Source organism: Eschrichtius robustus, chromosome 12 (assembly GCF_028021215.1).
Source record: "Eschrichtius robustus isolate mEscRob2 chromosome 12, mEscRob2.pri, whole genome shotgun sequence".
Lineage (NCBI taxonomy): Eukaryota > Metazoa > Chordata > Mammalia > Artiodactyla > Eschrichtiidae > Eschrichtius > Eschrichtius robustus.
In genome coordinates, this window is record NC_090835.1 from 42,956,429 (window position 1) to 42,981,166 (window position 24,738).

General features: G+C 50.1%; 1 protein-coding gene across 6 annotated transcripts in view; it reads left to right on the forward strand.

Annotated features, from left to right (window-relative positions):
• ZDHHC3 (zinc finger DHHC-type palmitoyltransferase 3) overlaps positions 1–24,738 on the forward strand; it is a 58,348-nt gene that overhangs the window by 20,120 nt on the left and 13,490 nt on the right. For 3 of the 6 annotated variants that reach the window (XM_068557200.1, XM_068557195.1, XM_068557196.1), the window contains 5 exons: positions 7,525–7,649; positions 14,293–14,389; positions 15,052–15,133; positions 15,242–15,337; positions 18,806–18,936. In XM_068557200.1, coding sequence (XP_068413301.1) covers positions 7,525–7,649; positions 14,293–14,389; positions 15,052–15,133; positions 15,242–15,337; positions 18,806–18,936 — 531 coding nt within the window. Of the gene's footprint in view, positions 1–7,524; positions 7,650–14,292; positions 14,390–15,051; positions 15,134–15,241; positions 15,338–18,805; positions 18,937–21,326; positions 22,984–24,738 lie in introns of those variants that run through there. The other 3 variants (XM_068557198.1, XM_068557199.1, XM_068557197.1) reach the window with 3 other exon arrangements.

Here is a 24,738-nt window from a genome sequence, read left to right on the forward strand (position 1 = left end):
AGGCTCTTCATGCTGCCACCTGCCTCTCCCCACTCCCAACATGTGACATCTTATGCAAAACCCAGTACACAAAACAGAGAGAGGTGGGGCTGCAGGGGAAGGAACCCTGGGACACCCCGGGCTTCCAAGGGACGGAGTTGGGAGCCCAGATCTCACACTGAAAGCAAGTCAATTAGGGGTTCCTTATTAACACTGCAGGCAGAGTCTGTTTTTAAAAAGGCATCACTGCAGGATTCTAAGGAGTTCCCTAATAGGATTGTAATGTTTTGTATCTCAAGAATTCATGTTGTGTGTAGTTTTTCGGAAAAGTTTATGTCCGGAGGTTATAAACAATATATAACAATGTATGCATTGTATATCATTTTGGTTTGTTAATATTACTAGTAAAACAAAAACAAAAACAGAAAACAAACAAAAAACTCCTGCAGTCTCCCCCAAACAGTTACTGGTAGCCCTTTCAGCTTTGAAATTCTTATTCCAAATGTAACATCAGAACAGTTGCAACCGCTACAGCTTTCTGGACCATTTAGCAGTCATTTACTCCAACATAGTAGTAAGTGGGTCCACAAAGAGCTTGAGCAGAAAAGGGAAGAAAGAAATGACTTGGAGGTGGAACTCCCATTTGAGAAATGGGGTGAAAGGGTTAGACAGGCCTGTGAGAAGAGGGAAGGGGGCGGGTGGACAGAGGGGCCGTACCTCACTTGGCAGGTGTGCTGGCCTGGAGGTGGCATGGTTTGGGCAGGCGTGCGAGTCAGACTGGTGTTTGATTTCAGGCTGCCCTCTCCTTGCCTGCTCTGAGGTTGTGTAATGTCTTCAAAGGAGCTTTCTGTGTTCCTGAAACACTTGAGACGGTGCGAGGTCGAGAGTGGCTCCGCTTGCCTGGAGGAGGCAGCCTCTTGAGGGCAACCTGGGCTCAGGGGCTCTTTCTGACCTTGGTACCTGCTCTGTCTCCCCGCCCCATCCCAATTCACCACCTGACCTTTTCCAATTATAAATACATTTTAACTCCTCATCCTGGGAACCCCCTCAGGAATCCTGAAGGATTCCATTTAAAATTTAGATCTGGGACAATGCCTGTCTCCCAGAAGGTGCTTAAAGCTGAGAGCTTGTTTCTTTTTGTCCTGGCTGCCGGAAGCCCAAAGCCAAGCACTACACAATCACAGCAGTTGTGTCAACCCTATGATCAGCTTTTTTTTTTTTTTTTTTTTGCCCCTGCTTTCTTTGGACCTAATCGTTTATTAACCTCATTGTAAATTATCTCAAATCTGAGATTTGAGAACAAGAGGAATATAAATGAATTCAATTTAACCACATTAAGGGAAAGAAAATTCATCTTTCTGCCTGCCAGTGCCCCTCCCTGCCTTTGAATCACACCCTGTGAGCACCTTGCTATAAACAGACCTCACATGACTATCTGAGACCAGTGCAGGCCAGTGATTGGAGTTTCAGCCGCCCAAACCAGAATAACAGGACTCACTTAAACATGCAGTTGGTAATCCCTTCTGGAGTCTCTCTCGGTGACCTTATTGAGCACAACTGTGTACAGAATCAGTGAGTATTTACTCGGGCCAGTACGGTGGCAGAATGAGGTCAGGTCCGTGGGAGCATAGGACGAATAGCACCGGGTCGTCCTGCAGTGTGCCGTGTAATGTGCGTGGGTGCTGCGTGCAGCCAGAGAAGGGCCTCGCACACTTTGCCCAAAGGTGTTGACACATTCCCTGGATCAGGTCAGGGACTTGACTCAGGGTTCATTTGAGGAGGGTGCTGCACTCTGCCTCGTGCCAGGCAGTTTCTCATACCTGCCACTGAGTAATCCATAAACACTGACCGGAAAATCTTTCTAGCTCCAGAGAGAAGAGGGTGACCAATTTGGGGGTTACCTACCTCCTACCTTTCTGTGGAGGAGACAGGTGGCCTTTTGACACAGGCCTGGGGCTGGTCACCTGTTCCTGGCAGAGCTATTAGAGGGAGAGTTTCTGCCTAGACCAGCAGGTGTGCGCATTCCGTGATCCCATGGCCCCTGAAACAGTTTAAGCAAGTTTTCATACTTGTTGCTTGAAATAAATGGAATCATTGGTGCTTCTTTGGAACCTGTCTCCACCCCTTTCCAAGTGTGTCCTTTTTTTTTTTTTTTTTTTTAATTTAATTTATTTATTTGTTTATTTATTTATGGCTGTGTTGGGTCTTCGTTTCTGTGCGAGGGCTTTCTCTAGTTGTGGCAAGCGGGGGCCACTCTTCATCGCGGTGCGCGGGCCTCTCACTATCGCGGCCTCTCTTGTTGCGGAGCACAGGTTCCAGACGCGCAGGCTCAGTAATTGTGGCTCACGGGCCCAGTTGCTCCGCGGCACGTGGGATCTTCCCAGACCAGGGCTCGAACCCGTGTGCCCTGCATTGGCAGGCAGATTCTCAACCACTGCGCCACCAGGGAAGCCCCAAGCGTGTCCTTTTTACAACGTCATATTATCCTGGATACTAACTGAAACAGACCTTGTTATCTTGGGCCTATTTCAACCTTAATGTTTGTGTAGTTATACAGTTCTTCGCGGGAGAATGATATTATGGCATCAAGGCAATTAAAAAGAAAACCCTCTTCAATCACTTAATAGAAATAGAAATGTAAGCTGGGGGCTTCCCTGGTGGCGCAGTGGTTAAGAATCCGCCTGCCAATGCAGGGGACACGGGATGGATCCCTGGTCCGGGAAGATCCCACATGCCGCGGAGCAACTAAGCCCATGTGCCACAACTATTGAGCCTGCACTCTAGAGCCCGCAAGCCACAACTACTGAGCCCACGTGCCACAACTACTGAAGCCTGCGCTCCTACTACTGAAGCCTGCTTCAGTAGGGCTCTAGAGTGCGCCTAGAGCCCGTGCTCCACAAGAGAAGCCACTGCAATGAGAAGCCAGAGCACCACAACGAAGAGTTGTCCCCACTCGCCACAACTAGAGAAAGCCCGCATGCAGCATGGGTCAGAAGACCCAACCCACCCAAAAAGATTAAAAAATTTAAAAATAATAAAATATGTAAGTTGTCTTCTGATAGAGGCATAGATTCTAGACTTGGGTCTGAATCCTGCCACTGCCACCTGTTAGTCATGTGATCTTGGAAAGTGGCTTAACTTCTCTGCTTTAGTTACCTCATCTATAATACGAGGAATATCATAGTCTCTGCCTCATAGGTTTATTGTCAGAATTAATTGACAAAGTATAGTAAAGCCCTTGGAACTGTGCCTGGCATATAAGCAATCAATAAATGTCTGTTGTATCATCACTGTTATTCAGCTTGGATTTATTGAAGAATTGCTCCATGCCAGGCCCTGGGCAATTCATTGGGCTACAAATTAAAGACGTTGTCTCTGTCCTCCAGGAATTTACAGTCATGTAGGAGAGATGAGTGTATACTTAAATGATAGGTGTTATAAGACAAATACAAGCTATGGTAGCACAAAGGCTGAGTGATGGGTTCTGTCTTGGGTGTAGCCTGGGGCCATTAGAAAGAAGGCAGAGGATGTGGTCCCTGAGTGGGTTTGTTGTAGGTGCAGGAGGCAAGGATGTTCCTGACAGGCTGGAGGGGAGGTGCTAATATGGGTCCCTAAGGGCACAAGAGGAAGACTTTGAGAGCACAGAGCCTCTGGGAAACTCCAGGCAGTCCACAGGGTGGGACTGTCAGGGGAGGGAGGTGACACTGGAAGGGTGGTTCAGGGCTGGATCTTGGTGGCCTTGCCTGAGCCCTGCCCAGGAGCTTGGACTCTGTACCATGTGAAGGCTCTAGGGAGCCGGGGAAGGCTTTTAGGCAAGGGGAATGACATGATCAGATTCACATTTTAGAAAGTTTACTTTGGAAAATAGTGGGGAGAAAGGATAGAGGTGAGGCTGCAGGATACAGGGAGAGACTGGAGGCAGGAAGACCTGGGGGACTCTAGTGTCTGGGGCACACGATGATGGGGCTCAACTAAGGCTGTGAGAGTGGCATGGAGGGGAGAACATTGGATTCAGGGCATCATTTGGGGCCATATTAAGTTGGTGGAGTGGGTGGGAGTGTGGGGCAGAGGGTTAGAAGAGCTGGAGATGACTACTGGGTTTCTATCCCAGGTGACCGGGTAGATGATGTCTCACGGGCCAGGGAGGGAGAACAGGAAGTACAGTTTGCGGGGAAAGTAACGGGTTCAGTTCTACCAAGTTGAATTTTGGGGGTTTGTTTTATTTTGTTTTAATGCCTTTTGAACAACCAGGTAGAAACATCTTCATCCCCAAAAGATGTCTGAGCTGGAGCTGGTGGTAGAGGAAGATTGTCTGGGGAATGCAGGATGAACAGGGAAGAGGGCTAGTGGTGGAGCCCCAAGAATCACCCATGTCCAGGATGGGCAGGAGAGTGAGAGAGGCATAGCCCTAGAGGCAGGTGGAGACCAAGAGGGCATGGAGCAGTCACAAGGGAGTGACAGGAGGAGGGACTGGTGGGTGTGAGGAGACCCAAGCAAGATGAGGGCTGGGAACTGACCTTTGGATTTGGCCACAGGGAGTTGCTCGTTGACCTAGTGGGAGCAGTTCTGTGGTATGGAGGCAACAGGTGCCAGAGAACCGTGAACTAAAGAGTCAGTGAGAGGTGAGCAGAGACAGCAAGTGTACACAACTTGGAGAAGCTTAGCTGTGAAGGGAGGAGAGCATGGAGTCTGCTAAGAGCATGAAGGGAAAGCTCTGAGGTAGACGTATGAGCCCCTGAGGGCCGCTCGTCCTCCAGACAGTGGGTCCCCGTGGGTCCAGGGATGGGAGGAGGGAGAGGAGGAGTATGGCGGGGGTTACCCCGGCAGCCTCAGTTTCCTCTGACATAGAAAAGGAAGTGGGCAGAGGTCGAGGAAGGTACTGGGAGTTTGGGCTAGCCACTGAGGGGAATGGTTGATGGAGCTATGTCACGCCTCCTGCCCCCAGTTCCAAATGGATTCCACTGCGGGACCAAATATATGTTTTAGAAGCATATGAGCATTTTTATGGATGTATAGATTGTTTTAAGTGTTTTTAGCCTACAAGGAGAAAAGACTGGAAAACTATACTCCAAAATGTTAATAGTACTAATCTTTGGATGATCGAATCAGAGGGTGCATTCTTCCCTTTTAATTTTCTCTTCTCTATACATTTTTAAAAATCATGAACAAGTATTACTTTGGAAATGAGGAAGAAATCAGTATGTTTTGTTCTCCTGGGGTGCAGTAATGTGGAAGCTTCAAGCCATCCCTGTGAGATATAAGAACAGGGGTAGGGGTGGAGGTAGGGGTGTTTCTTAGTGCACGCGTGACAGCAGTGGCAAAAATGTCTCAGCAGGCCTTCCAACTCCCAGCCGTCTATCAAGAGTTATACAGAACAAAATTCCTTACCATGAACTAGTAAGTTCTGAAATCTGTGGAGATGAGCCCAGAAGAGCCTATTCTTTTAAAGAAAGAAAGAGACAGAGAGAAAGGGAGGGAGGGAGGGAGGGAGGAGGACACAGTCTCAGGGGCTGGCCCAGCTGGTCTCTAGCTCTGCGAGGTGGGCTCGCTGGGCAGGTGGGGTCTTGCCTGGATGGGAATGAGCCTTCCAGGAGATTTGTGCAAATGGAGTCACATGGAGGAGGAACTTTTAGGAAGGCTGCACTGTTGAATGATGTCTCTGACTGTGGTCTGGAATAACAGGCAGTAATGAGAGGACCAAATGAGAGCTCCGATTGCCGTTGATTCTGTAAAGCTCTTGTAGCCCTTTATGGGGGGGTCTCCTGAGATTTACAGCAAATTGTGGTGGTGGGGACCTTAAAAACCGGACCTGAAAAAAACCCAAAACGACCTTCATTTAGGAAAACAGCCCTATTGCTTTATCACCTTGGGGAAACGATGTTCCTTAGTGCATTTCTCTTGTACACATGACAATAGTGACTTCCAGATGCAGTCTGTTGGCTTCAGGATCCACAAAAGGTCACACGGTTGCCCAAACTCAATTACTTTTTTACATTAAAGAGAATTTAAAGTATGACCCTCTGGGCTTTTCTGCAACCTTCCCCTCTGCCTGGGCCAGCGCCGCTTCCCAAGCCCCTTTTAAAAATCCACTCGTCTAGGTGGTCTGGGCCCTGCCTTACCTTTGTGAAGACTTCCAGACCCTGACCCTTCACTGGTGCCTTAAAGGGGGACCCTCAGATGTCTCAAGGTGAGACAAGTCATAGCACTTTGGTTACAAAATTCAGGAAAGTTGGTCATACTCCTACTTTGCGTAGCTTCTTCCTGAGTATATTTTTTTGCTTGTTTTTTTAAATGCATTTTTTCCTTTTTGCAAAAGCCACATGTTCATATTAGAACATTTAAGAAATATAGTTAATAAATTAAAAATTACCTGTGATTTTAGTACGTGAGATAACCATTAATACTTTGGCATGTACGTGTGTGTTTTTGTGTGCGTGTGTGTGTGTGTAATCTTTACCAAAATGGGCTTGTAGTCTACATACTGTTTGGGAATCTGCTTTTCCCTTTAACAGTCTATCATAGATGTTTCCCATGTCAATAGCTGTGTACTTCTATGGCTATTTGATGTCAAGAACTATAGCCTAAATGGCATTGTAGGTACCAGGTAGTCCTTGCCTACCAAAGTTTGTTTGCTTTTAAAAGGTCTATGATAGGTTCTTCTGGCATCTGACTGTATTTTGCAGGCTATATTTTTTTTTTCCACTTCTCTTTTGAACTTTCAGAAAAAATTTTAATGAAATACTTGCGACAGTTGAAAGGGTGTAAAGGATAATATGATGACCACTCATGTGTTCACCTCCCAGCTTTGTAAATTAAAAAAAAACGTTACAAAGACAGGTTAGCCTCTCTATGTGCCCCACCCCACTCCATCCCTACTTCATTCCACTCCCAGCCTCCTCACCACCACAGAGGTGATCATTATCCTGAGTCACGTCTGGTTTTCAGCATCTTGGTGTGGAGAGCACTTGAATATCTTAGGGCAGTGGCTCACAGTTGCTTGTGGATGCATAAGAACCAGACACAGATTACCAATCCATAACAATAGTACTGGTAAAAAATAAAATAAAATAAAACTTGATTCCAGTTTAAACAGAACCCAATAACATTCAGAGCTGTGAATTATGACCTGGGAAAACTGGACTATTAGATGTGATGCTCACCAATGAAAATTCACAAAGGCCGAAACTGTCACTGGGAAATCTAATGTAAATCAAAATAGTAGTTGATGAGTCAAATCCTCACTGTAATATTTACATAGGAAAGAATGCATTCAATGAAAACCATGTTAGTAAAATGAAAATAGAAGATCATCAGGAACAATGTAACTGTCCAGTGTAGAAAATCATTCACTTTTCCTTGGGGAAATTCTTTGTTAATAACTTATTGTCGGTATTGGCATAACTCTGAACAGAACCCACACGTTGTTGGGATGAAAATATCCTGTCCCCGTGTGTGGAATTGCTGCTTTCAAGTGACCGTCGCCTCTGTGGAATGTCAGAACTGAGGGAACCCCTAGCCTGACCCTGACACCTCTCTTTCTTACAGGGGGCAGTGCCCAAAGGAAATGCCACTAAAGAATTCATCGAGAGTTTACAGCTGAAGCCTGGGCAGGTGGTGTACAAGTGTCCTAAATGCTGCAGCATCAAGCCTGACCGAGCCCACCACTGCAGGTACACTGCCCCCGCCTGGGCTCCCCTCCTCACCCCCTGCGCCCCCACCCTCCCCCTCCCTCCACGGGTGCCATCAGCAACAGGACTTCTGAACGTGCCCTGCTCTGGGCATGGAGTGACCACAGTGACTCTCCCTCCCTACCTGAACAGGAGGGCAAGGGTGGGAAAGGGTGTTTGGTTTGGGCTCAGGACACTTGGCTTCGCCACACTTGCTGGAGGGCCCTGCCCAGGCCCTTGCTTGTCTCCACCCTTGTCTCCAAATCTGTAAAATGGAGGGGATTCCTGCTCTTCCTACTGCACAGCTTTATTACTTTATTAAGGGCACGTGAGACAAAGCTTTAGGAAATCATTCTGTGAATGTCTAGCCCCTGACACATTTAAGGGGCAGGTGCAATTTCACTTAAATTTTATAGGGAAATGAAGGGGTTGTCCTTGAAAGAAAAGAAAGACTTTTCTTTAAAACAAAACTTCTAGAGGTCTGACAGTTGTAGAGTTCAGCCAAAAAAGCCATTTCCCTGTTTTATCTGTGGTGGTTTTTCCCTTTTGATTTTCAGATTTCTTTGTTGTTTTGAGTCTTCTCGACAAAAAAAAACCTCCAGCTAAATATTGCACTTTATCATGATGAGAACTTTAAATGCTAATTTACAGAAATAACCAACCTGTCACTTAGTCCCTTTTTCACACTAGTGTGTGTTCGGGGTGGGGAGGGGCTGTGGAGGAATGAACTGGCTCCTGATGTCAGGAGGTATCGTCATCCTGAGGCTGTGGAAGCATCTGGGTTTTGTGTGAGGTCTGAGCGGCTAAAAGGTGGCTTTTCGGTGTGGGCCGCACTGCCCACCTTTTGGAGGAGAGCAGTCAGTCTCAACATCCAGATGCCATGGTCAGCTCCTAATACCTGCTGTGTCTCAGGCACCTCAGCCCACCCTGTCTCATCATCGTCATCCCCATGGTCACCCCCGGAGATAGCTCTGCCATAGACATGACCCTCCCTAGATGAGGAATTAAGGCTCAAGGTGGTTAAGTGGCTGCTCAAGGGTCACACAGCCGGTGACTACGAGAGACAGGATTGGTTCCCGGTGTTTCTGGCTCCGAGTCTGGGGCTCTTTCCACTAGAACTCTAGTTTGGGATGACTTGTGTAACTTGATATAACCATATGCATATTTTTCTGTATCTTTTTCTGTCTGTCTGAGAGAGCGATCTGGAGACCTCCCCAGCTAGTTGCCACTTCTCAAGGGTGAGGGCCAAGGAGCTTGGGCAGGGACCATGGGAACTGCCATCTCCTGTGGAGTTTTCTGTGTCTGGGTCAGCTTGTTTCTGAAATCTGTATTAGAAACTAATTCAAAGCTTTCTTCTTGTGCCTGAGTTGGAGGCATCAGTGTAGCCTTTTCCTGCCACCCCGAGGCTCGGGAAGCCAGCTGTTTTCATCCCCTGGGTGATGTGCTTCCTCCGGGCAGCCCAGTGTGGTGGAGCGGGCTCCTGCCTTGAAGTTGGAGAGGTCAGCATTGGAAAGGCAGCGCTGTCCCTGCCACACTGGGGACTGTGGGCCAGGCACCACATCTCTCAGAGCCTCAGCTTTCTCCTTTGTAAAATGGGTTGTTCTTCCTGAGCTTGTGAGGATTAAGTATGAATATCTATCTGTTAATGGAGGAATGTGTGAGCGTTGGGGATGTGCTGGGTTTACATAGGCTGGACCAGAAACAGGGAAGTGTGAACTTTATAGAAGGAACTTGGGTGACCACAGTGGTTCTTTTCTCTTTCCTCCCTGAGCCCTTGGCAACCTCCACCGTCTGGCATTTTCCTCACCGCCTCCTCCTCGCCTCTCTCCCCAGGATGATCCAAGGGAGGTATTCTTGAGTGCTAATAGACAAATCAGCTTGAGCAAAACAAGAGCTGCTGATGCAGATGAACTTGAGTGAGGATGCCTGTGCGTCGCCTGTTCCTGTGTCAGAAAATGTATGCTGACAGCTGCTCCTTTGTGATGGCTTGTGGTGGCCCAGGCCATCTGGGGACCCATGGTTTTGGATAAGCAGAATCCCCAGCACACCAAACAGAGCTGGGTTTGTGACTGGTTGAGCCAAGGGGCCTGCTGCCCTGCTAGAGAAAGTTGGTGTCAGTCTTCCTGCTCAGGTGAAGGGGCATGTGTTTGTGCCCAGCTCTTTGCTTCCTCTCCTCCCGGTAGTGTCCGTGGAATTTAAAACTCTTTTCCCTGAGCTCTGATGGGTACCACAAATATTCCCTGACCTTGCACTTGTAGGTGCTCCTTCCAGCCTGGTGATACGTGGCTGGGTCTTCCTTCCAAGCAGGCTCCTTTCATCCTGGTGTTGAGGATCATGGAAGCCTGTGGAAATCCTTGGGGTGGGTGGGTCATGCTAACGGGGACAGCCAAGGTGTTAGGCTTATGTGTTAGGTTCTTCTTGCACAGGCTGTGGAGACCTCTGACCTTGGCAAAGCCTCACACCCCTCCCCCCCTGCCAACAAACACACACACACTGAGATGAGACAGTTGGGGACTGCTTAGGGCCCCTGCCAGCTTGTTTATCAGTTACTGATAAATTTATATTGCACTAGCATTGGTTTTAAAGCATTTTACACACATCATCATCTCTAACCCTGAGAGAGCAGAGCTAGTTCTACAGAGGGTGGTTTGGAGAAGCTAAGTTTCTTTGCCCAGAGCCCAAAGTGGTGATCTGAGAGCAGTGTCCTTTCCACGGGCCTTACCCTGTTTGGGCACTGCCTTACCCCACGTTGTCTGAGCCGGGGCCAGGATGTTGTAGATGCCTTTTTTCTTATAATTTTAATCATAGTGAATGAGGTGTGAGATGAAAACCTATATGGGGAGCATGGTCCCCTTGGTACCTCCTTGCTATGTTTTTTTCTCTTCCTCTACTGTGGCATCCCAGCCTGAGGTGGTGGAGCCCAGTTCCCCATCTATAGTGTCAGAGCCTTCACTCCTCCAACCCTTGCTAAGCGGGGCCCCAAACTTGGCTCTGGGCTGTAGTGGTGGATGGGACATGGCCCTGACCCAGGGGCCTCCCGCCCAGGCAGGGCAGATGCACTTGTCTGCCGTGATACAGTTTGGTGGGTGCCGCTGTAGGGAGAGTCACAGGGCCATCACTTAGGGTGGGCAAGAGGTTACCTCAACCTGCTCCTTGGGGGCTGAGTACCAAGGAAGGGCCCTTGTACCTCCCTGGAGAGGGATCATGAGCCCCAGGGAACCTGAATGCACACAATCCGGTGAGGTTGTTGGGCTCTTCCAAGCTTGCGAAAGAAGCGCTCTGGGGACTGAAAATGGTAGGGAACCTGGAGGAAAAGGAGAGAAGCATCCTCCCTCTTGTAAAACCAGGATTTAAAAAGGCGGGGGGGTGTGGGGGGGAGACTTCCCTGGTGGCGCAGTGGTTAAGAATCCTCCTGCCAATGCAGGGGACACGGGTTCGAGCCCTGGTCTGGGAAGATCCCACTTGCCGCGGAGCAGCTAACTAAGCCCGTGCTCCACAACTGCTGATCCTGTGCTCTAGAGCCCGCGAGCCACAACTACTGAGCCCGTGTGCCACAACTACTGAAGCCTGCATGCTCTAGGGCTCACATGCCATAACTACTGAGCCCACGTGCCACAACTACTGAAGCCCATGCACCTAGAGTCTGTGCTCTGCAACAAGAGAAGCCACCGCAATGAGAAGCCCGCACGCCGCAGCAAAGAGTAGCCCCTACTTGTCGCAACTAGAGAAAGCCCGCGCACAGCCAAAAATAAATTAAAAAAATAAACAAACAAAAAAAAAAAACGGGAGGGGCCTGGGAAACCCTGAAGGTAGGAACACCCCAAATACCTCCGTTGAGGACATTTGGTCTTTTCAGCAACTGCCATTGAATGCTTAGGACGTGTCTCTGTCCACAGTGTCTCGCACGGGAGACACTGGAGTTGGTGCAAGAGAGGAGTGCAGGCAGGAGCCCCAGGGAAGGTGGATTTCGCCAGGAGGCAAGAGTGGAGAAAGGGCCCTCTGGGAGCCTGCCCTGGCTGCTGTGCTTGGGCTGCCCTGCTGTGTCTGGGGAGGGGACACCAGTGAGCCCACTGTGCTGTGGGGACTGGGAAGAAGACTGACTCTGAGGTGCCTGATTCCCAGTGGGGTGTCGGGTTGTGGAAGGCTCACATTTTTTCTTCCTCCCCCTGTGGGCTGGTGCCTGAGATGAAACAGCCAGGCAGGTGTGGGCAGTCCCCCCCTGGGCCTGGAGCATCCTTCACTTGGCCCACTGAGGGACCAGGCCTTGCCCTTGGTGCTCTCCAGGCCCCAGCCCCAGAGCCGTTCAGGCTGGGTGTTTTGTGAGCCGTGGGTCAGTTAGCCTCTAAACAGCGCCTCCAGCCACATGCGTGGATGGACCTCCGCCACCCACGTGCACTACCTCCTGCCCCAGGAGCCCGCTTCTGGACAACTCTGTAAGCCGGAGGGAGAGGTGCCATCTTGGCATTTCCTGTCTTTGCAAATAGGAAACTCAGAGACCAGCACTCTGGACAACTTTTGCAGCTCTCAGTGGGCTGCACTCCTGCCTGCTCCCAGAAGGATGAGTAGTGTTCTAATTTGGCTGCCCAGTGAAACTTAGCCCATTGTGAAACCCAGCTTCCCAGGGTTCACACCTGGCCTCTTCAGAGAGGCTGGGAGGGGAGAGCAAAGGACAGATTTGCTTAATCTCTCAGACAGCTTTCAGAGGATGTCAGGCCATTTGGCACCTCTCTGCTGCTGAGCAAACACTGCCTCAGAGCACCCACCTGAAACCCCTTTTACAAAGAAGTACAAGTGGAAGAAAAACTGCTCAAGAGTCCAGAGCAGGGAGGTGGTTACCCTCAGGAGTTCCCCAGACAGGGAGGGGATTAAGAAACCCCAGAGCTGAGGAAGGACATACAAGAAATGGGCTACAGGGGTGGTTCCATGGCGGGAATGTGTTGGCTGAGGCCCAGAATGCAGGGAGCTTTACTGCCTACTTGTCTGTACTTTCAAGATTGTACACTGGGAACAAGCGTTACCTATTCTTTCATTCATTCATTCAAATCGGTAACATACACAGAGAGAGAGAGAGAGAGATTGATTGATTGATCAAGTAATGGAGTTGCTGGTACCTGGCTTTCTCTTTATTGCCCTCCATGCCCCTTTCATGCGTCCTTTTCTTACCCCGCCTTTCTGGCTCCCAAGGAGATTTCTGGAGCTGGGTCAACATCTCTGAAATGTGCCCATTCCCCATACGCCTGTGTTACCATGACCCTTTGAAGCTGTGGGAAGAACAAGGGTGGAGACCAGAATGACCCCACCACTCGTCTGAGCCAGCATCTGTTCTCACTTTCTCTTATAACGGTACTCACGTCCTGTGGGGGGAAGGGGGGGGCCCAGGTCTGCCTTGCCACCAGAGCTCATGCCATGCTTAGAAAAGCCCACGCCTCCCCCTTGGGGTGCAGGTGAGCCCTCCTTCAGAGTGGTCTGTGCTTCCTGGCCTGCGGTCTGGGAACAGCCCCTTCTGCGCCATCCCTGCCCTGTCTGTGGGTCAGCCAGAGCTCAGCGAGCACTGTGTGTGAGCACGAGGCAGCCTTCTCTTCAGCAGGCCCCTGAGCCAACCCTTCCCCCAGCGTCCACCCACCATAGCCCACCTTACTAAGAACCTGAGATAAAGTTGGTTATGGAAACTAGTAGAAAGAAGAGCTGGTGTGAACTAAGGCACTGTCAAAAATACATATAATTCTATTATTTCCAAGCTTGTATTTATAGTATTTCAAACTGTTTTGAACAAATACTGCCCCCAAGATAAATGTTAGGGAGCCTACTTTAATGAATTGAGAAAGAAACAATTTTTGATGAGCCCATCTATTGGCAAATGGGTCTTCCTGAACTTGAGATTTGGGAGTAGTTGCTTTTGAACCCCCATTAGCCTCATGCTCTTGTTTCAGATTCTTACTTGTATCGTCCAAAAAGGGGTGGGGAAGGCATTTGCTATCAAATAACAAAGCTTCAAACAGTCTCAGTCCAAAAATTGTCCCAGTAACCAGTTAGTAATTTGCAAATTAGTGGGATGTCTGATCAACACTTAAGCTCAAATGACTTTTCTGCTGTTTTGGGCTAAGTGGATATTATCTTAGAGCTGAAAGGTCCTTAGAGGGGGACTTCCTGCCGCCGTGTGACGCACCGCTCGTGACCCCACTCTGAACTTTTCTAGCAATCTCTCTCATCAGCCGCACCCTGGGAGTTTCCCTGGTCAGGTTATTGGTCTTTGGGGGGAAATTAGGAGCAGCTGTATCCCATCTCATCCTGTCAAGTTTTTGAAAGTGCTTCTTCTTTCTGTCCTCTCAGTAAACCGAATTCTCAGCCCACTGTTAACCTCAGGAGAGTAGTCTCTTTCTCAGCCTTGTCAGTTCCAGCCTGTTTTTATGTGAAACAAGATAAGAGGCCTTGGAGGTGGATAACTGTCCCCCTGTTTGGAATGATTGTGACCCTGGAGGTCCTGGCCCTGCCTTCCAAGCCCCTTACAACACACATGCAGCAAAACATTGGGTGGCGCCCTGGAGGCCACTTGCCAGGAGTGGTGCAGGAGCATGGGTTTTGAGTGCCCTCGACCCTCCCGCCTCCGTGAGGACCCCCCTAAAGATCTGCCTTGCGGCTCTTTCAGTGTTTGTAAGCGGTGCATTCGGAAGATGGACCACCACTGTCCCTGGGTCAATAACTGTGTTGGCGAGAACAACCAGAAGTACTTCGTCCTGTTTACAGTAAGTCAGCTTCCAAATTCTGCCCCACCCTCTGAAGCAATGGAGAGCTCTGTTCCTTCGAAAATTGTCAGCACTCACAGTGTTCTTCGCTGCTGTTCAGAATAGTGCCTGGCCACGCAGACCTCCTCCTTTCTGCCAGAGCTCTCCTTGGTTCAACAAGTGCCCGTTCCTGGGCCCTTCACTTGAGCATCTAGAAAGTTGACTCAAGTTGATTAGCTATAAGCAAGGGCCCTGTTCTGGGCTCCCATGCCTGGTGTCCGACCTAAGTAGCTAAAGAAGGCGGCAACCCTCCCTCAGCTGCAGGTAGGTGGAGTGTATCTAGCCTGAGGGCTGGAGGGGCCAGTGGCAGTTGGTGCCCTGACCTTTCAAGTGAGGAGCAGCAACCGGCCTGGAGCCCCCAGGGCAGCCCAGGTCACACCTGGTGACACGTGCTTGGTTCTGTTCTTGTCCCACACGCTCCCAGTGAATGGCCGCTCACCTCAGACCCAGGGCTGGGGGCGGGGGACCAGTGGGGAAATCACCAGATGCCTCTCTGGCCCCCCTCCTGCTCAGCCCTCAGCCTAAGTGTTCCTGAATGGGAGGTTCCGAGCACCCCGTCCCGGGAGCCTGCACGGCCAGAAGGTTCTCACAACAATGGCGTCTGCACTGCTTTCCTGTTTCAGATGTACATAGCTCTCATTTCCTTGCACGCCCTCATCATGGTGGGATTCCACTTCCTGCACTGCTTTGAAGAAGATTGGACAAGTGAGTATGTGCCAGGGCTTCCCTCCTTGCTGCAGGGGGGCGCGTGACCCAAGCAGGGTGGGCTCTTTGTTTCCGTCCTGGTGCCAGGGGCCAACCTCATTTTATTAGATCTCCTGCAAGCCTATGGACCTATCAGGGAAGAAACAGCAGAGGCCCGAATATCTCTTCATGAAAAAAAGCAGCCCCTTAAAGTCAGTTCCACAGGTAAGGTAGTGAGTTGGACAGACCCTCTAGCCTGAGTGGGCCCAGGGAAAATGCAGGCCCCCAGCAGGGAGGTGCATTCCCTGGAGTGGAGCTGTGCCTGCAGAGAGAGCTTTTGCTTCCATGTCTCTAAGTGAGGAGCTTTAATTGAAGGTCATTTTATTCCAACCTTGCAGAAATCCATTTTTAACTTTCTGGCTAGGACATGGATGGTTTTTGTTTTTTGTTTTTTGTTTTTTTGTGTGGTGGTTGTTTTTTTAACTGCTTAATCACCAGTTTACGTTAAGATTGTAGACAAATTCTTCCTGCTTTTGAAGTATCTCATTTAAATGTGCAAATGCTGAGGAAGGAGCTCCAACCACAAAATTGCATAAATCCTGAGGGAAAAATATAGATGCTGAAAAAATAAATGAAATTTAAATTTTTTTAAGAAGAATAAAAATAAGTTATAAGAAAACAATTTTTAATACAGTAGTCCCCCCTTATCTGCAGGGGATATGTTCCAAGACCCCCAGTGGAACGCCTGAAACCTCAGATAGTACAGAACCCTATATATACCATGTTTTTTCCTATACATACATACCATAGTTTAATTTATAAATTAGTCACAGTAAGAGAGTATCTGAACTGCCAGCATCACTGCTGTTGCATTTTGGGGTCATCATTAAGTAGTATAAGGGTTACTTGACCACAAGCACTGTGATACCACGGTAGTTGATTTGGTAACCGAGATAGTAGGTAGCATATGCAACATGGACATGCTGGACAAAGGGATGGTTCACATCCCAGGTGGACAGAGCAAGATGGCGTGAGATTTCATCACGCTACTCAGAACAGTTTGTACTTTAAAACCTGTGGATTGTTTATTTCTGGAATTTTCCATTTAATATTTTTGCACTGAGGTTGACTACAGGTAAATGAAACTGCAGAAAGCAAAACCAAGGATAAGGGGAAGACTACTACAGATACTGGAGGAATTAGAGAGGCCACCTGCTGGGCTCCATCTTTCACACATACGTCTGTGAGACACATCTTGAGCAGAAACATCGTATTTTCATTCTTTTTCCATTGATTGGTCCCCCTCTTCATTTCATCATTTTTTAGGAGTTTTGCTCTTCCTGCACATACTGACTTCTTAGGCTTTTTCTTGCTATTATTTCCCCCAGAACTTGTGAGGCTGTGAAAAGGACAGTATCTTTAGCTCCCAACAAGATATTAAGAGGCTTTCCCTGCCTCTGTAGTTTGCATCTGCCCCCCTTCTACAGTAAGTCCGTTACATACGAACAAGTTCCGTTCTGAGAGCACATTCGTAAGTCCAATTTGATCGTTAAGTCCAACAAAGTTAGCCTAGGTACCCAACTAACATAATCCAACTAACGTAATTGGACATGCGAACACACGTTCACATCTTTGAAAGTTCGCAACTTGAAGGTTCGTATGTAGGGGACTTAGTGTATCTCCCCGGTCCTGCCCCCATCTCTGTGTGGCTTGACCTCATCTAGGGGAAGAGAAACCCCATGGGTATTAGTCACCTCAGGCTGCCATAACAAGATACCATAGACTGGGAGGCTTAAACGTTTATTCCTCACAGTCTGGGAGGCTGGAAAGTCCAAGATCACGGTACCAACCAATTCCATTCCTGGTGAGGACCCTTTTCCTGACTTGCAGAAGGCCCTCTCCTCTTGTGTCCTCACATGGCAGAGAGAGAAAAGCAAGCTCTCTGGTGTCTCTTTTCATAAGAGCACTAATCCTATCACGAGGGCCCTACCCTCATGACCTCTTCCAACCCTCATTAACTCCCAAGGGCCCTGGCTCCAAATAATATCACATTGGGGGTTAGGGCTTCGGCATGTGAATTTCGGGGGGCGGTTCGCAATTTAGTCCATAACACCATGTCTCCCCACTTTTCTGACTGCCACAGTTCCAGCCCAAGCTGGAGAGGGGAAGGTCAGGCTATTAGTGAGAGCTCATAGTCAGGAGTTGGTACAGGATCCATGCCCACCCTGCCTGCCTTGTCCTACCCACCACCCTGACCAGCCCAGAAGCCAGGCAGGTACCTGCCCCAGCTGTGGCCACCCAGGGCCAGCCTGTCAGGCTGCTGGGCCACCCTAACCACACCCTGCCCAGCAAGGAACCAAGAAGGGAAGTCATGTGGAGGTGTTAAGTTCTGAGGAAAATGTGGGGAGATAAGGCATTTAGACAAGATGCTCTTACCCTGCTACCCATTCAGTGCTAGTGTGTCTCTAAGCTCGTTCCAGATTTATGTCCTTTTCCTCTCCTGATATTCCTGTGAGGGAGCTAGCAGGGCAGCTTGGAGGGGGCACTTACTCCCTGAATTCCCAAAGCCCAGTGAAGCCCAGCTCTGCCCTGCAGGATCAGACCCCTGCTGTCAGGAAAACAGGCCAGAACACTGGAAGAGCCAGAAACATGGGCCACGGCCCGGGTGTGACAGGCCCGGCAGTTGTTGGCAAGGGCAGGAGTCCTTGGGTAGTGAGTGCCAACCAAGGGGCCTGGACCAGTGCCACAAGTGGGGCCTCCGTCTCCCAAGGTGGTCCAGGGCTCTCCTGAGAAGCTGCCTTGATGGTGAAGAGCCAGAGAAGGGGTCCTCTGCCTGCTCACCCACCACCGTCTCCCTCAGCACCTCTGCTTTTCAGTGGGCTGGGTTTCTGACTTAGACTCTGCTCAGACAAAGGATTCTCCTTCCTAAAACAGAACCACACATCTGGTCAAACCTCACTGCTCTACAGTGGAGGGAGTAGAGGCCTGGAGAGGGACAAGGACTTGCCTCGGGTCACACCCAGGTCAGGATGGGGTCGAGGTAGGGGCCAGAGGAGTGAAAGTGTCTGCTCTGGGCCAGGTGGCTCTTCTGTCAACTCCCCAGCTTCAGGACTGACTGTCTCAGGGAGGCAGATGCTCCTGAGAGCGGGCCTTCCCCGTGGGGCTTACTGGGTCAGGCCAAGCCCCAGCACTTAGACTGCCCCCTGCCGAGCTCCAGATCCCACAGCCACTGAGTGATCCTCCAGACCTGCCCTTTCCTCTCACCCATGAGCAGATAGAGGCACAGGAATGCCCAGAAAACCCACGGCCAAACCAGGCCTGGACTGAGGCCCCTCCACCTGTGCAACCTGCGTTTTGCTCTCTGAGGAGAGGAGGGTCTCCCTGTGGTGTCATCAGGCCTTCGTGCCTCAGCTCTGAGTCCTTCCTGGTCCTTCCAGACTGTGCTGGGTACTGTGCTTGGCACCAGGATGCAGACATCCGTGCTGTCCGGGAAGAGGGACGGAGAGCAAGGAGTGGTGGGTGTGAGGGAGGGGAAGCCGGCAAGGTCCAGCCTGCTGAGAAGGGCTTTCCTGAGGGAGAGCTGGTGCGGCCAGGTGTGGGAGAGGACGGCCCCTGCCATGGCCTCGAAGCCAGAGAGGAGCCCTGGGGGTGGCGAGGGGCAGCCCTGAGCCCCACGTGTCCCTTCTCTTTCAGAGTGCAGCTCCTTCTCGCCGCCCACCACAGTGATCCTCCTCATCCTCCTGTGCTTCGAGGGGCTGCTCTTCCTCATTTTCACATCAGTCATGTTTGGGACCCAGGTGCACTCCATCTGCACGGATGAGACGGTAAGCAAGTGGGCAGCCTGCTCACCACCTACCTCCGCAGCTGGGGTCGGGGGAGGGCTGCTTGCAGGCCAGACCTGGGAGCCCAGCGGCCAGGCCCTGGGTGTGCAGGGCACATTCCTCCATTTGCAGTGACTCGGGATCTTCTTCCTCCCCACTTGGGACTGGCACTCACATCACACCAGGAATGGGGCCCCGCAGCCTCGGCAAAGGGTCCCCTTTTGTTACGAGCCCTTCCACCTTCCCGTGATGGTTCTGTCTTGTACACGGCTCTGGGTCGGGCATTCTGCTAGGCACTGGGTTGCCCTTCCCATCCAGTGGCCACAGGCTTGGAGACAGGTGGTGGACAAAGGGCACCCTGACCCAGGTGGCACAGACAGGGTCGGCTTCCCAGAGAAGGTGCCTTCACGAACAGGTCCTGAGGGTGGAGTCAGGAGACAGCCCAGCTTGGGCCCCCAGAGCAGTGGGCAGCAAGGCCCGGCTCTGGTCCTCGTCTGCTGCCTTCTACCTGCCCCCACCTTCCGCCCCGCTCACAGCTCCTTCTCTGGGAGCTTCGAAGCTGCTGGCTCGGCCGAGCTGGAGCGCATACCCCTGGTGCCACTGCCACTACCTCTCAACCTTCCTAAGGTGTCCAAAAGCCTCCAGGTGGTCAGTCCGTGGCTGTGATGTGGGCATTTCTTCCCTGTTTGGGTTTGGGGTCTGGGTAAGGGGCCCCAGGAGGAAGGGGCAGCCCTTAGCTCTGGAGTGAGGTCATGAGTCCGTCCTGGCTTCCCAAGGTCCCCTTCAGGTAGCAGCTCTCAACAATCGTCTAGGGTTCTTTGGGGGAACTTCGGCCGACTGGGTAGTCAGCCTTAGACGGAGGATCGTAGGAAGACTCAGTTGTTGCTGCTGCTGCTGCGGCCCCATCCCTGTGGGTGTGGAAATGCAGCACGTGCAGAAGGACGATGCTGCCGCCTGCCGAGGCACCACCATTTGGATGTGGGGCAATTCCCCATGGTTTAGAAGGCTGGGTGCCTCTCAGCGCCTTTTTTCTTTTATAAGCGTTCATATCATTATAAAAGAGTGTCTGTAAAAATAGTAACCAGTGGTGTAGATCCAGCTGTGTATCCATGCAGTAAATTGACAAACTTCTCTGCCTAAGACCTGCAGGGAACCCAGAGGTGACTGTCTGGCCCTACCCGCTGTTGGGACACCCCCCAGGCCACAAAAGCCATGGTCTGGGGAAGCTGGAAGGAAAACTCTCACAGCCCTGGTCCTAGTTGTTCTTCCCCCTCCAGGCTATTCCTAAAGGGAGTCACACTGAAAGGAAAGGAGAAAGGAGCCGAGGGCCTGCAGCTCATGGGAAAGGGCATCTTGCCCTTGGCCTGTATTGTCCCAGGGCCCTAGGCTGTGAACCGAGACTCAGACTGGGCTGTCCCCTCAGGCCCCACCCCTGCTCCTCCACCTCACAGAGACCACAGCAGACAGACCCCTGGCCAGGCTCCTGCCAGGCTGCTTCTCCCCTGTCCTCCGGCCCCACCTGCTGACCAGCTCCTTCAGGAGAAGGGAAAAGGGAGGGATCAGCCTGCTCCCCCAGGCCACATTTTTCTTGCGAGACTTGGCCAGGGGGTGGTGCGGGCTCTGTGACAACTGCTGAGGTGGCCTTGGGTCACACTTCTCCCCAAAGGAGCACAGGAAGGCCTTTGCCGGGACTGAGACTGAGGCTGAGCGGTCTGTCCGTGCGGCCCTTCTAACCTATACTAATCCCTCTTCTTCTCCTCTGTGGTGACCTCTCCCTCCTGTTCCACCTCCTCCACTGTGCCTCGCCAGTCCCGCTAAGCAGGGCGCTCCTTGGCCTCCCAGGCTGGGGGGCCTAAGAGCACCAGAGCTGGTCCTTTGACTTGGTTCTTTTTTTTGTCTGCAAAGTGGTCATAGTAGCTTCAGACTTACCATGAACCGATCCCAAATTAACAGCCGTCCTTGGCTATCATGATCTCAAGCTCCCCGCCAGCTGAGGCTTCCTGCGCCCCAGCCTTCACAGTGCTCCCACACACACAGCTCAGCACCAGGCCTGAAGCGCCTCTGCAGACCCAGCAGGGACCCACTTAACAAAACACTGGACTGCACAACTAGGAACAGTGGCTTAGGGGCCTGCTGACTTTGCTCATTTGTCCCTTCCTTCCTGGAGGGACTTATACCTACGTGCCTATGTGCCCACCCAAAAAAAAAAATTATGATTTTTTTCCTTTAGCACTTTTTATGAGAGAAAGAGAAGAAAAATGTACTATGTAGATAAGCTTCATGGCTTTAAAAAGGAAGCATTTTCTCCATTCACCTTGAGCTAATGGATATCTCTCCCCCAAAACCACAGCAGTAAAGTGCTTGACTGAAAGTATAATTGTTCTTGTTTTCAGGGAATAGAACAATTGAAAAAGGAAGAGAGAAGATGGGCTAAAAAAACAAAATGGATGAACATGAAAGCCGTTTTTGGCCACCCCTTTTCTCTAGGCTGGGCCAGCCCCTTTGCCACGCCAGACCAAGGGAAGGCAGACCCGTACCAGTATGTGGTCTGAAGGACCCCCGACCAGCATTGCCACTCAGACACAAACCACATCCCAGCACTACCATCCAATCCGTTCTCATGAACATTTAAACCGAAAAAGCAAAACAACTACTCTAAAACATTTTTTTTAATGTCTCAAGTAAAATGGCTGAACATTGCAGAGAAAAAAAAATGTCCCCATGTTTTATTTTTAAAAGATCATCCTTTCTATTTTTTGGTGACCGAAGCTGCTTTTCTTTTTTCCTTTTTAAAATCACTTCTCTGATCTCTGGTTTCCTCTCTGCTGTCTGTCTGGCATGACTAACGTGGAGGGCGCTGTCTCCAGGCCATGCCGCCTTGTACTAACTGAGTCGTGACGCTTGTGCGTGGATGGACCGGCCCGGACACCTGTTTGGGACGCATAGGAGGGCCCATGACCTCCCACTGCCCAGGAGGCAGTGGTGAGCGCCTAAATGGGAGTTAAAACCTCACCGAAGATGGATGCTTACTCCTTGTGACCTGAGAGGGCCAAGATCAGGGCTGGAGCCCTAAAAAGGGTCCTTGACACAGTGGCCTCATCCCCCATGTGAACACAGTTCGCCTCCTAATTCACAAAATCAATTGCCTGCGTAGTACTCTATGGGCTGTGGGTGTGTATAATGACTTTGGGGTGGGGGATGGAGATGAAAGGGGTCTTATTTGTATTCGGAATCACCAGTTATATTCCAACTCTGATTATTTGGAAGAATGTGAAAGAAAGAAGTTTTTCCAGTTCAAAATGCCTTATACAATCAAAAGAAGAAGAAAATGACCCAGCTTCAGGCGAGCTACATTTCCCTCATTAACGTTTGCTTCTTCTCTGACCTCCCCACCTCCCTCCCTCTCCTAGCGAGGTGTCGGTTAAGCAGTGTTACTGCCAAGGGAAACAGCCTCAGCTCCACCGTCAACCCCTTCTTCCTCATTTTGTAAATCCCTGCAGTGGGTTTACTTTCTGATATTTTAGGCCCATAAATGTGCACATACCCATGTCTTGTCTGTATTTTAACCTGGGAGACCATTATCCTGCGTGGGCTGACCGTGATGCAAGGGCAACATTACAGCCAAACATTTTAAAGTTGAGAGATGGCCATCCATCCACTGGAATCGGCAGACACACCTAAGCCTGCAGCGCCGAAACTGACTAGCTTTTCCATTTGCACACTTGTGTGTTGAGTCTCATTTGAAGGAGGAAGGGCCTGGAGACAGTGCGGGGAGGTGAGGAGACAGGGAGTATGCATCAAATGCAGAGGTCGCAAATCCGAATACCATCTCAACATGGATTTGTTTTTTTAAGCGATCACCACAAACATTTTTTTATCTTTTGCTTGGGGTGGGTTTGGGGCGAGGTTTATTAAATCAGCCCTGGGTGGGGAGAGACTTCATCTAGCTATGTGATCTTTCAGAAAAGTAAGTGGAACATGCTGCCTCTTTTCAGTTCTGTCAGTGCTTCCACATGGAAACAAAACGCAATAAAATTTTTCCAAAACCTGTTCTGGCTGAGCTCCCATCTCTCACAGTGTTATCCCCCGGGGAGAGTCGATCGTCCAGTCAACGTGAGTGTGCTGTGTTTGGGCATTTCTTTCATTGCTTTTAAAGGACATGTATGCATGCTCCCTCTCTTGAATGAGGTCTCTACTGCGTCACCACTAAAGGACGTTTACAGCCCCCTCTTGGACGAGCTGCCCCCACCGGGCCTCTCTCCTCTGGCTCTTTCTGCTGCCTGAGTCCCTTCTCTTATGCTTGTGGGCTCCCAGTTGCTACAGAAAAACTCATCAGATCTGTGGAGTTTGCTTCTAGGGTTGGGCCTGGGAGAGAGAGCCATTTTCTTCTGCCCACCCAGCAGAAGGCAAAGTTGAGCCAGAGGAAATCACTGGAAGCTTCCACACACACCCTGGGACATCGCTTTGAGAAGCTCTTCACCATGCCTCGGATGTTTAACCAAGGAACCCTGTGACCTTTTCCAAGTCAATTAACTTCGACCTGCCTCTGCTGTGCTGTTTACGCCATGGTCAAGGCTGTGATCTGGGCTTTTTTTTTTTAATGCTGCTTTTAAATCTAGTTTGTAGCATTTGTTGCCCATGTGCTTTTTTTTTTTTTCTTCCTGCATATGTTTATGAAAGAAGTGTGGTGTTGAATGACTCTAGAGCAGTTTGGAAAGCTCTGACTCTGCTGCTGTCCCTCATGGATCCATCCCTTGGGAGACAGTGCTTTTGCTCTGCTCTTCCTGCCACAGAAGGGAGAGTAGGACTCAGGGAATATTTTTAAGTATTTGGGTGCCTCAAAATACCCCATCTTCAAGGGCATTTTTTTTAAGTGACCCAAGTTGGTTCTTCCTCCCATGGAATTTCTAAGGAATACAGTAGATAGTGCTGAAGATGTATTGAATTTTTTTCAGATCCTAAAAATGGAAACTCATCATTTACACCTAAGCGTACCACGTATATCTTTACCAGAGGGAGAGTCTCCTTCCGACATCCCGTATGATTCTGTCTGGGTTTTTACGAGCCCTTTGGCTGAAAGAATGAATTTTCCCCAGTTCTCAAGCCAGAGTGAAATGCTGTACCCAGAACATAGGAATAGCCCAGAATTCTCTGTGTTCTTCCTATTTTATCTTGTTGAGATGGAGAACGTTTTGCCAGGAGCACAATGACTAAGGAATGTGGCTGTCCTCTGCAGCATAGTGACAGGAAGAAACAGGCATCCCTGAGCCCTCCTCAGTATTCCCAGACGTCTGATGAAGGAGGACACCTCTACACAAAGGCAGCCCTAGCCTTTTGCTTCGGCACAGGAATCCTGACAACACTGAATGGTGTGTGCATGGGAAAATGAGACAGTAGTAGCCACAGTCTTTCAGAATGTGGGCTCTGAGGAGTGGGAAGGAAAAATAAAGAGGAAGGTGACTTGGCCAGTTGGATTAGTTGACTCCTTCCTGCCTGTCAACTTCCTGTTTGTGTTCATAGCAACCAGACTGACCATGCAAAAGGCTTAGGAGCAAACAAATCTATGCATATTTCCACAGGCTTGGTGACATCATGCACAAAGTGGATTCGGGTAGAAATGTATGTGCTACGTCTCCTTTTAGTCATACCATTTCATCTTTGTAATACTTTTTCCTTGGAAGAACCCAAAGTGAGACACGTTGAGTTACCAGCTTTTAAAATCCACCTTCCTGGGGGCTTCCCTGGTGGCGCAGTGGTTGAGAATCTGCCTGCCAATGCAGGGGACACGGATTCGAGCCCTGGTCT